Source organism: Vicia villosa, linkage group LG2 (genome assembly GCF_029867415.1).
Source record: "Vicia villosa cultivar HV-30 ecotype Madison, WI linkage group LG2, Vvil1.0, whole genome shotgun sequence".
Taxonomy (NCBI): domain Eukaryota; kingdom Viridiplantae; phylum Streptophyta; class Magnoliopsida; order Fabales; family Fabaceae; genus Vicia; species Vicia villosa.
This window is the reverse complement of record NC_081181.1, coordinates 100,516,150-100,527,368: the sequence shown is the minus strand read 5'-3', so window position 1 is coordinate 100,527,368 and position 11,219 is coordinate 100,516,150. Positions and strand designations below refer to the sequence as shown.

Sequence of the window (11,219 nt, the reverse complement as noted above, 5' to 3'; positions counted from 1 at the left end):
GGAAGCATAAATTTCATATGTATAGTTGATATACTTTCTTATATTTGAGGATGATGGGGGTTACACCTTGTATAACTATCAGAAACTATAGTGAATTTCATACAATTCAATACTAATGAATATGTGAATTTTATTAATCATAAAAATAAAAGGCAAAATTATGATTAGATCAAAAATGGGAAGAACTACTGTTACAATAACTTAATCTAGCTTCAACCTTTCTGCTACTTTACTACGAAACTGCATTTGAATCTTTTAGAATCTCGTATATGGATATAACATTTTCAATCGTCAATAGACCGATAATACACCATTCCAAGAAATCTGACTTCCTGTTCTGAAGAACTTCTTGTAAAAAATGAATATTGTGCTGCAAGTAACCAAATCAACATAATAAGCATTAATTAGATAGCATAATCTATAGTAAAATAATTAAATATAAATGGTAGTTTGATGATGTTTCTCTTCAGTTTTTCTCCTTCCCCTGTAATAATTCTAGCATGTTACATACCTCTACAAATTTCAATTTATAATCTAGGTTTCCAAAGCGTTGTGCTACTTCATACTCCTCCCTAAGATACTCATATATTTGAGCATACTTTGCATCCCTCCAAGCAATTTCTGATCTGATTAATCCATAACAAAAAATGAATGAAGAGGCTCAAAACAAGTTCAATAAATTGAATTTTTTGTATTATTGTCTATGATGAAATGAGTCTATAAAATTGCTTCTCAATATTTTGCGATATGTATGTTAGCTTAAATCAAGTGCATATTTTTCTTTAGGACTAAAACAATGATGATAATACCTTTCGAAGAGACCAACTTTAAGAATCACATCAGCTAAATTTGAGTTAGCCTTTCCAACAAGCTGAAGCAGCTTCTTCTTATCCATGGTGAAAGTTCCAGTTTTCTCCATTCCTCGATTTATGCCTGCAAACTCTTCAACTAAACCATCAACCTGGTAATTAGTTAAAACCAATGTCAAATTTTCAATGAATGTTTTTCATTGGGATTAAAAATGGCCAAAACAGTAATGGAAAATAATATGGATTGCCTGCAGTCAACAATCCATGCATTCAAGCGGTTAGCATATTAGCGGCTGCCGGATCGACAGTCCAAATTTCAAGCTTGGCATTTTAGTTTTAAAAACAATTAAAACCTGCATTGAAAATCTGAATTGTTCGATCTCGATCCAACAGTCACCAATGTGCTGACTGCACACAATCCAAATCCAAGTAATAAGGCGTTTGGCACATTCCAACCTGTGAGACAAAATAATCCAGAGCTATGCTTTGTCCCAGCACACTTCCAATTAAACGAATGCCATCGGTGTCTAAAGATTTCAGAACTATGTAGTCTGGACCACCTTGCATATCCTCAACTAGTTGGGGTTTCTCCCTTATTGCATAATCTAATCACAAAGCTTGTGTTAAAAGATACACAAAGAGTCAGAAGAACCAACATTATTCATTAGTTTCTCTGGAAAAAATTACCATCTTTTACCATCTCTGAAAGTAAACCAGATGCATGCCTCTTAACAAGTTGCAGGTAAATATCCACTTCATGATCCTCAATATTAAACAAAACTGCGGATCCGTACTGGTAGACAACCATATAACGACAGTTGCTTGCTTTCACATGAAATCCATGTCCCTAAACCAAATGCCTCAAGTTGTTCAGAGTTTTTTAATCAATCATATTTTATATTGTATAAGTAATCTAATCTATTCGAACGGTTTTTTATATTACGAAACACTGAATCATGTTTTAATCAAGTATTATTGTCCGTCTAGAAAATAGCAACATAAGAATGTATTCATTTACTAATCATCAATCAATAATAAAACACATTTCAAATCAGGAAGCAGCTTAGCACCTATACTTCCACTTTAAAAAAAGAAAGAAATTAGCACAATAAAATAATAAATTCCCCCCTTCTCTTAGATTTGAGCTTCAAATGCACATACTAGTTCAGTGCTACCCAGTGTTATCAGTAGAGGATTGCAAAAAATTGCACAACACCAAAAACCAGCTATGTGAAACAGACTATAGCCTTGCAGGAAAAATAGCAGAAACTGCATATTGGAAATAAGTCTATTATATATTTGAAAATGGCAGGGTGTAACAAATAAAAAAGGGAATGGAGGCAAAGCATAATTTACATATTGAAAGGTTTAGGCGTTAAGGTGAACACAAAAGCCGTACTAACTAAAGGACTCTTCAGCTTTTCTATTTCAAAAATAGGTCATGTTTGGCACATATGTGAAGTTTTAATATTGTCAAAAGCCTTAAAATTCTCCTTTTTCTACTAGAATAGCGGCTGTAATAGTCCTAATAGCGAAACTAAGACAGCATCACGATTTGTGTAGCATATTCATAAAAAAAAAAAAAAAACCCGCTATGCTATAGCTCAATTATCTCCACAATTTGACAACACTCATTCTTCCACTACCAGACTATAAAAAAAGCAGCCTAATAATCCCAATCTAGTGACAGGAAGTGCACATTCTTCCCAAGAGGAGCATCAACAACATAAGAGGTGTTGTATTCTAAAACACCACATAGCTGTAGAGTAGAGATTTCTATGAACTACTGTGAAGGTTGTGAGTTGTGACTTTCCATAAAAACACAAAATGGTCTATAGAGAAAACAAAATAAAACACAATCTTACATTAGCATCCAAATTAAAGTTGCCGAAGCGGAGAGCAACATAGTTTAATGCTGAGCGGGAAGATGGAGGTACGATGTTTCTTCGATTGTCAGCCTGAATGCCTTTCAAATTTATACTGCCAAAATCACGAATCTGAGACAGCCAAATCATAGAGAAACAGAACAGAACAACAAAAACACATGTGAGGGGCAAGGGGTTCAATTCAGTTCAAACCCAAACAACTTGAAAAATTAACATTATGCATCCCTATAAAAGGAACAACAAAAGGTAAGAAAACTTCAAAGTTTCAAATCTACTGTCATAAATGCATATTTTACTATGCATTTACTGTATTGTATCCTATTCTCTAGCATTTGGTTGTGCCAACTGTAATAGCTTGTCAAGACTAGTGAAATTAGAGACAAGCATCCCTAAGTGAATGTTTGGTTTAACTTTCGGAAGAGCCAAAAGCAATCCTAGAGATGTAAAATTGATTTTTGAATGACTTTGAGGTGTTTTGTTCTTCTAAAGTAGAATTCATTTTACTTCAAGCTAGTGGGCCTGTTTGTTTCAGCTTTAAAAAAATAGATTTTTTCTTTGTATTTTTGAAAATAGATTTTCCAAAATCGTTTTTCAAAATATTACAAGTTTTTTTATATTCGTGTTTCAAATATTCATATTCTCTCTAAAGTTGCTCTCTTTACTCATCTCTACGGTTACCAGTTCTATTAGAGTCTTTCAAAATCCAACAACAAACATCAACATACAAGTCATAAAAACAATTCAAACCCATAAGATAGAGCAAAATTGATATTAACATAACAGCAATGAAACAGTAACAAAATCAAAAAGTAACAACAGCAGAAAAACAAACAACTGATTCTCAAAATTACAGAGAACAAGTCAAAACCTGGTGGAAAGGAAGAAGGCCTTGATTGGGATTTTCACTGACGGGTCATCATCCGGGCCACCGAATCCACTAGTACGATCCAAATCAATCGGATCCGGGTCGATATGACAGGGGATTGCAGCGACAGTGAGGAACCGGCTGATGAGAAAGGGAAAGTGGGGTTTGGATAGTGAAGGAGAAGAAAGTGGTGCTAATATGTGGTGGTGGTTGTTGTTATAGAAGAGGGAAGAGAGGGTTTTTATCCATCTTCCACCCATTCGCCGAAAGGGAAGCGGAAGTCCCTGCTTTCTGATATTGTTCAGTGTTTTGTTGTCTTCTCGCGTTTCTCAACCCATTCTGTTTACTGTCTCATTCTCTTCCTTTCCACGCTTTTTTTACTTCAATTAATTTTTTTCTTCAATTAATTGTTGTTTTTTATTTTATTTTTTACACATATCAAAAAATTAATAATTATTATTATTTTTTAAACTAAGTATAATTTTCTTTTCTTTATAATATTTTAACTTTTAATTATTTCGATATATATTTTCTTTTTTCATAATAAATAGTTAAGGATAATTTTGACAAAATTATAATTATTTTTTGATTTTGTGATTATATATTAATAACAATTATCGATTGATTTTTTTTTTTTTGAATAAGGTAGAAATATATATCAAAGAGAAAGGAACCAAAATGGGGAATAAGTTAGCCCCCAAGGTTACAAGAACCTAAAGAAAGATATGTCTAACATATTCTTTACAAAATCATTCCTAATCCCCCAACGGGATGGAATCAAAAATAATAGAAGAACTAATGTCGAGCGCAAAATTCGCCAAAAAATCAGCACAAGAATTACCTTTTCTATAGATGTGAGTGAGAGTTAGGTGTGTGAAATTAGCATGAAGAACGCAATAGCGCCAACGAATCCTATAAACAAAGGGAACAAGATTATGGTTGGAGAAAGCTTTAACCACCATGCTAGAATCGGTTTCAACCCAAAGCTTATTCTAACATTTATCAATGGTAATCTCCATGGCACGAATGACCGCTCCAAATTCAGCATGAATTGAAGAAGTGTACCGAATAGGCTCGGCGAAAGCAATAGTGAAATCTCCTCTGTGATTGCGAAAAATACCCCCACCACCCACCTTGGCAATGTCGGGAATAAAGGAACTGTCGCAGTTACAACTAAACCATCCAATAGCCGGAGGATTCCAAATGACTTCTTTAATAACAAGAGCCTTTGGAGGAATAGTATTAACCTTGAAAGATTTTATGAAAGCGAACTCCTGCATGTTAATATACGACGCTTTGCGGGACGAGTTACCGGAGATTTGAACTTGCTGCAAAATCCATTTCGTAGCATATTTGAGAGAAGGCTTGCGATTATCATGCTTAGCAGAATTTAGGACTTGCCATAGAATGCACAAAGAGTTAACAACAGCCGCACAATGGATCAGCGCCACTTGCGGAGAATTAATGTTGAGGCTACTATCCAACCATTCGGTGATAGTGGAAGAGTTAGAATTAAACTTTAACTTCATCATGAGCCAAGACCAAAGACTGTTGGAGAAAGAGCAATCAAAAAATAGGTGCTGGAAAGATTCAGATTCCACATGACATACCAGACAACGGGAAGCCAACGGGATACCGTTCTGCATGATGAAATCAACAGTGGGAAGCTTGTGGTGGATCATACGCCAAACTAGGAGAGATCTACTAGGAGGAATATTAGAATGCCAAACAGCTTTACTCCAAGGGAAGTCCATGGCGGGATTAGCAACAAACTAGTAAGCATCCTTCAGATCAAATTGACCCGTGACAGAATGCTTCCAACCCAATTCGTCGTCGATCTTAGTAGAAGGAGCTAAAACGTTAGCCAAACGGGTATGCAGGAACGAGAACCAAATAAACCAATACGGAGGAATATTCCAATGACCCTGAGAAGCAAGATCCGAAATCATGACATGGGGATTAATACCTTTGAGCGCCAAAGCTTCCATAGAAGTGTCGTCAATAAAGGGATCCCCGTTCCAAGCGTCGGACAGAAGCGGATCAAAGAGCCTGAACCCAAATTCCAGCAAGAGTTGTTAACAACAGTGTTGATGTGAGTCTTGATTCTGGTCTAAATGGAGGAGAAAATGTGGTATCGGATAAACCCGTATAATTTAATCACCCTATTTCTCAAAGGTTTGGCCCAATCCTCATTACTGTTGTGCATATCAAAAAGCAACTTCATCTTTGCAGCTTCATTCAACCAAATAATCGATCTAAGCTCCAAACCCCCCTTCGAGTACGGTTGACAAATTTTCTTTCAGGAAACAACACACCCTTTCCTTTTATCAGACTTATTATAATTATTCTTCACCTTCAATGAGAATTCTTCACCTTAAAATAATTAAGAGTTAAATAATTTATTTTAATTTTTTTCTAATTTAATAACTTATTTGAATTTTATTTTTTTAATTTTATATTCTTAATTAATTTTTTTTCTTGCAAGTAATAAAGACGAGATATAGGGATAGTCATTATTAAATCAAATAAAATTATAAATAACTTAAAATACAATACAATACAGTAAAGTAGAATTTTCGGTGTTAAAAGTAGAATTTTGGGTGTTAAAAGGGTTATTGTTGGAATTCATTTCACTAAAAAGATGTTTAGAACTACAAACAAGAATTTATTGGAGGCTAAATAGAAAAACTAGAGAGAAAAAAAGTCAATTTTTTTGTGTGCAAATCAAATGAACCAAGTCTCTATTTTTAGACAAAAAAATAATGAATTTTAGTGAAAATAAAAATAAATAATTGATTTATTATAAAATAATTGTCTCAAATAATTATGATGAAATAAAAATCTAAATAATCAAAACAACCAATAAGATTTTGCAAAGTATATGATGGAGTTCTCACTCCCTTCACATTCAACATCTATTATTAATATATAAAAGCAAAAGTACCTGGAAATACCATTTAAAGCCCTCTGCTAAAAGTACTAAAACTTTTCTAATTCCATGGGTACAAATGACTTTTAGCAAAATAACTCAACCATATTGATTTGGCATTTATTGTTGCTGATGTGTCGCTCTCTTAATTTTTGTTGTTATTTTATATTTATTTTTATTTTATTTATTTATTTACACAAATTACAAAACTCTAATAGCTCTTATTAAATGCTAATGTTGAATACACATAATTATTTCATAATTTGGATCGATATTTAACGTTTTTGAAAACACAAAATCCTCCACTACCGAAAAATACATTTACTCTTGGCCTTACAGATTTTTATACGGTTTCTTATGTTATATATCTACTGAATCAACTTTTGTTACAAATTAGATTTCTATGGATCAACTTTTGTTTCTCTTTTAAGTCTACGAATCATTCTTACAAATTGGATTGGTTTTCTGTAGATCAACTTCTGTTAAGAAAAAAAAAATAGACATTCCTGACATTCTTGCTTCCTGACATTCCTGTTTACTACCTTAACCTATGGAAGGTTCGAGTCCAATGTTTTAGTTGGTAAGTTACTATGGAAGGTTCGAGTCCAATGTTTTAGTTGGTAAGTTAATTGTACTCTTTGTGATAGAAACGACGGTAATTGGAATCAAGAACTACAAAATCAAATCCACATCTCTTCTCCTTCCAAATCTCTCTTTTTTATTCTCCATTTTTTTTCTTTCTATATCTCTATTTTCATATCTTTTCTTCTCATCAATTTTGGTTAATGGATTTTTTTTCAAAATCTATGATGCAAATCGGAGATGGGAAGACAGTTGAAAGAATCCGAACAACAAGAAATGAGAGGGTTGAGACTGATTCAACTTCAAATTAATTCATTTTTGGCTAATGGATTTTTTTCTCCAATTTTTTCCTCTTTATCTCTATTCAGTTTCAAATTGATTTTGAGATTTTGTTGATGTAGGGTTTTTTTGGAATATGTTTTACGGGATTCTGAAATCTATTACTCTTCTCCTTTCAAATCAGGTATAGCTCTCGCCTCTTCATCCCTAAACAATGGCTCCATGTTCAAGTCTATTTTTTATTCTCCATTTTTATTCTCTTTATCTCTATTTCCCTATCTTCTCTTCCAATCGTTTTTGGTTAATGGATTTTTTTTCACAATTACTTCTTCCCTTATCTATTTTCCTCTCATTTGTTGTTTCTGTTTTTTAGGATTATTCAATTTGTAGATCAATTGTTTGAAGACCAAATAATAGTGAAAATCATGTTACTGTTATTGAAGATCTACCATTTGTCACAATAAATTATATTGAAGTTGCTTTGATGCAGTTGATTTCAACAAATATATTGAAAAACAAGATGATGCTTAATGATAATTGGAGTCTCCCTATCTATTTTTTTTAAAATTTGTTTTCTGGTGTATATATGAATTTAGTGTGAACTAGGTAGAATATGATAAAACAGTGTGTGTTGTAAATACATACCAAAGAGAATGTATATATGACTAAGGTTTAAAATGCACATTCCCTTGGAATATGAAAAATTTAAGCTTAAAATTTGAATTTTTGCAATTAATGGAAAAATATCTCCAAAATAAATAAATAAATAGAAAAATATCACGTGTAATATGCCCACTTTCATAACCATTATATTTAATATTTATATTTGTTCTTTAGTAATTAAAATCTTACCATTAAATGATACCTTAAAACTTACCATTAATTATTATTATCATATTGATTCTTTTTAAAAGATTCATTGATCCATTAAAATTTAATTAATGAAAATAAACTATATAATATTGATATAATTTTAAATAGCATTAAAAAAGTGTTTTAAGAAGTCTATATGATTTTGAATACTATTGATATATTTTTTAAAAAATTGAAATATTATTTCTCATATAAATTATGATTTTTGATTAGTTGATAAAATGATTAGAAATATCTTAAAAATCATATAAATTATAATTTATGATTTATTCCAAAATGATAAAATGATTTTTTAAATATATAAAGTGAGTAATGATTAACTTGAAATTAAATATACGAAAATGAGTATTGATTAACTTGAAATTAAATATATAAAGTGAACAATTGAAATTGATAAAATTTTCTATCATTTTTAAACAAATTTATTAAAAAACTATTAACGAAATTGTGATTTGTTTAAAATTTCAAGTAAGTATTATTATAGTTTAAATAATATTTTGTTACTAAAAAAATATTAAAATCATAATTTTTTATGAAATATTAATAAAAATCACCCGATTTTTACTAATATTTTTTTAAAATACTTTATTTTTAATATTTATTAATAAAATACTTTTGAAAGAATCCATTATACGTATGGTAACTTTATAATTGATCAATTAATTCAATTATATTATTTTCAAAAGATTAATTGATCCATTAAAATTCAATTAAATTTAATTAATGAAAATAAACTATATAAGATTCATATAATTTTAAATAGCATTTAAAAATTATTTTAAGAAAAAACGATATGATTTTGAATGCTATTGATTTTAAATTATTTAGATTTTTATAAAAAGATTAATAAAACAAAAATAAAGTCAATTGAGATTTTGTAACTTTTTTAAACTTATAAAATAACAAAATATTATCAGAATTTTTCAAATTAACTTTATAATGGTAATCATGATAAAAAAATGTTAAATGGTAGTCATGAAAATTTAATGTTAAATGGTAATCATAAAAAATTAATGATAAAAGGTAAAAACTTAATGATACAATTATTTTTATAATTTAAATAAGTTTCGATTGTTTTTATAAACGGGAATAAGTTATAACTAATTTTAAAAACAAAATTAATTCAACTATTTCTATAAATGAGAATAAGTTACACGGGTTCAAGGTGCTCATAAACGAAGAAAAAAAATTATAATAACTTTATAAACGGGATAAGTTACAATTATTTTTATAAAAAAAAAGTTACAAATATCTTTATATAGGAGAAAAATTGGAGTATTAAAACAATTGTTTTTAACATGAATAAATTAAAATTTGTTTTATGAATTGTCATACAGGTTAAAGGCGCTTATAAACGAGGAAAAATTTACTTATTGATTTAAATATTTTTATATACGGAAATAAGTTTCAATACATTTTTTTTTAAAACGGAAATAAGTTACAAATATTTTTATAAATGGAAAAAGTTCAATTTATTATTCAATTATTATAAATCGGAAAAAATTACAAATTTGGCAAATGAGAGTGAGAAACATATAATGTGAATCGAGACTGGAACCGTACGATAGCACGAATTTCTTACTACTGCAAATTTCATATTGGTTTCTAATGCATCGGTTTTCTAAATGTCTTTTTTAAAGAGTTTTCATTGCTATTTTTATAATATACTATTTCAATTTTTTTTTCCTTATATATAATTAATGGTTTTTAATAGTTTTAAATTATGACACTTAAATTACATTTTTCCTAACTCCATAATTTTCTTCTATTAATTGTTTCTTATTCAATACTTATAAAGACTTAATACTGTCTCGGTCAACTATATTAATTTAAAAGTTTTTGGTCAAGTATACTCTCTTGGTCAAGTATATTAACATTCACGTAGTATAATTTAATAATAAAGACTTAATACTCTCTTGGTCGTCAAGTATATTAAATTAAGAGTTCTTTTTATTTCTCAATTTAACATATATAAATTGTTCAAGTATATTAGTCTAAGAGTTATTTTTATTTTTCAATTTGTTTCTCAATTTAATAGATGTAGATTGTTCATCGCAATGAAAGACATTGCAGGCATAGATCCACGGGTAGATGTGACCGTATCTATAGATATCAACTGTAAACTGTTCATTTTAATGTCCATCTTTTAAATATTTTTTTCTATTGTTTTATAATAATTCAGTATATAATTCATTTTTTATTAAATTGTAAAATATTTTTAACAAAATCTAATTAACATTAAAGACTTAATACTCTTTTGGTCAAATATATTAATCTAAGAGTTTTTTTTATTTATAAATTTAAAAGTCGATGCATGTTATTAGTCTATATTTGTAACTATGTGAATGTTAATCAACTGAAAAATAAATTCAAACTTGACAAATAAGACTGCACGACATGTAATATGAATTCAGACGGGACCCGTGCGATAGCACGGGTATCTTACTAGTATTGAATATATTCAACATCAATTAATCCACATCATATTCAACATCTCATTCAACACACCATTGAAAACATTAAATTATTGAAAAAATTATTCAACACCCCATTATAAGTGGTCTAATATATCTCATGTTTCATCTATGATTATTTATGTAATTTTAATGTAAATATATTTTTTTTCTTTCTACTTTCTATTCACTTTCATTCCTACCAAAAGACTTAAAAATCATCTTAATTTACATTCATTTTCTACTTACTTTCTCTCCTTCCGCATTTTTTTCCTTTACTTTTTATCCTTCTTTTTCTTCACATCCAAACAAAGCTTAGAGGATTATATCCTTCTTTTTCTTCGCATCCAAACAAAGTTTAAAGAATAAGTGTTGACCCTGATTCTATGTATGGTGATGGATCTTCAGTCCATCTTTTGAAGAAAACTTTAAAAGAATAATATATATATATATATATATATATATATATATATATATATATATATATATATATATATATATATATATATATATATATATATATATATATATATATATTTATTT

At 29.4% G+C, this 11,219-nt stretch overlaps 1 protein-coding gene across 1 annotated transcript; it reads right to left on the bottom strand.

The window, feature by feature from the left end:
- Positions 1 to 3,915, bottom strand: LOC131651700 (protein RETARDED ROOT GROWTH, mitochondrial). Its single transcript, XM_058921378.1, has 7 exons — positions 3,564 to 3,915; positions 2,675 to 2,789; positions 1,497 to 1,656; positions 1,266 to 1,414; positions 810 to 961; positions 512 to 626; positions 1 to 370 (listed from the first exon to the last, which is right to left on the bottom strand). Exons 1-7 carry the CDS (start codon positions 3,818 to 3,820, stop codon positions 233 to 235), a joined length of 1,086 nt encoding a protein of 361 aa, XP_058777361.1. The 5' UTR covers positions 3,821 to 3,915; the 3' UTR covers positions 1 to 232.
- Between the last annotated feature and the right edge of the window lie 7,304 nt (positions 3,916 to 11,219).

Excerpts from the sequence above, each read along its gene's own strand:
- LOC131651700 (XM_058921378.1), bottom strand. The coding sequence starts at position 3,820 with ATGGGTGGAAGATGGATAAAAACCCTCTCTTCCCTCTTCTATAACAAC. Across the intron at positions 1,657-2,674 it reads ACTTTAATTTGGATGCTAAT|GGACATGGATTTCATGTGAA; the intron begins GTAAGATTGTGT and ends CATTTGGTTTAG. Across the intron at positions 371-511 it reads ATAAATTGAAATTTGTAGAG|CACAATATTCATTTTTTACA; the intron begins GTATGTAACATG and ends GGTTACTTGCAG.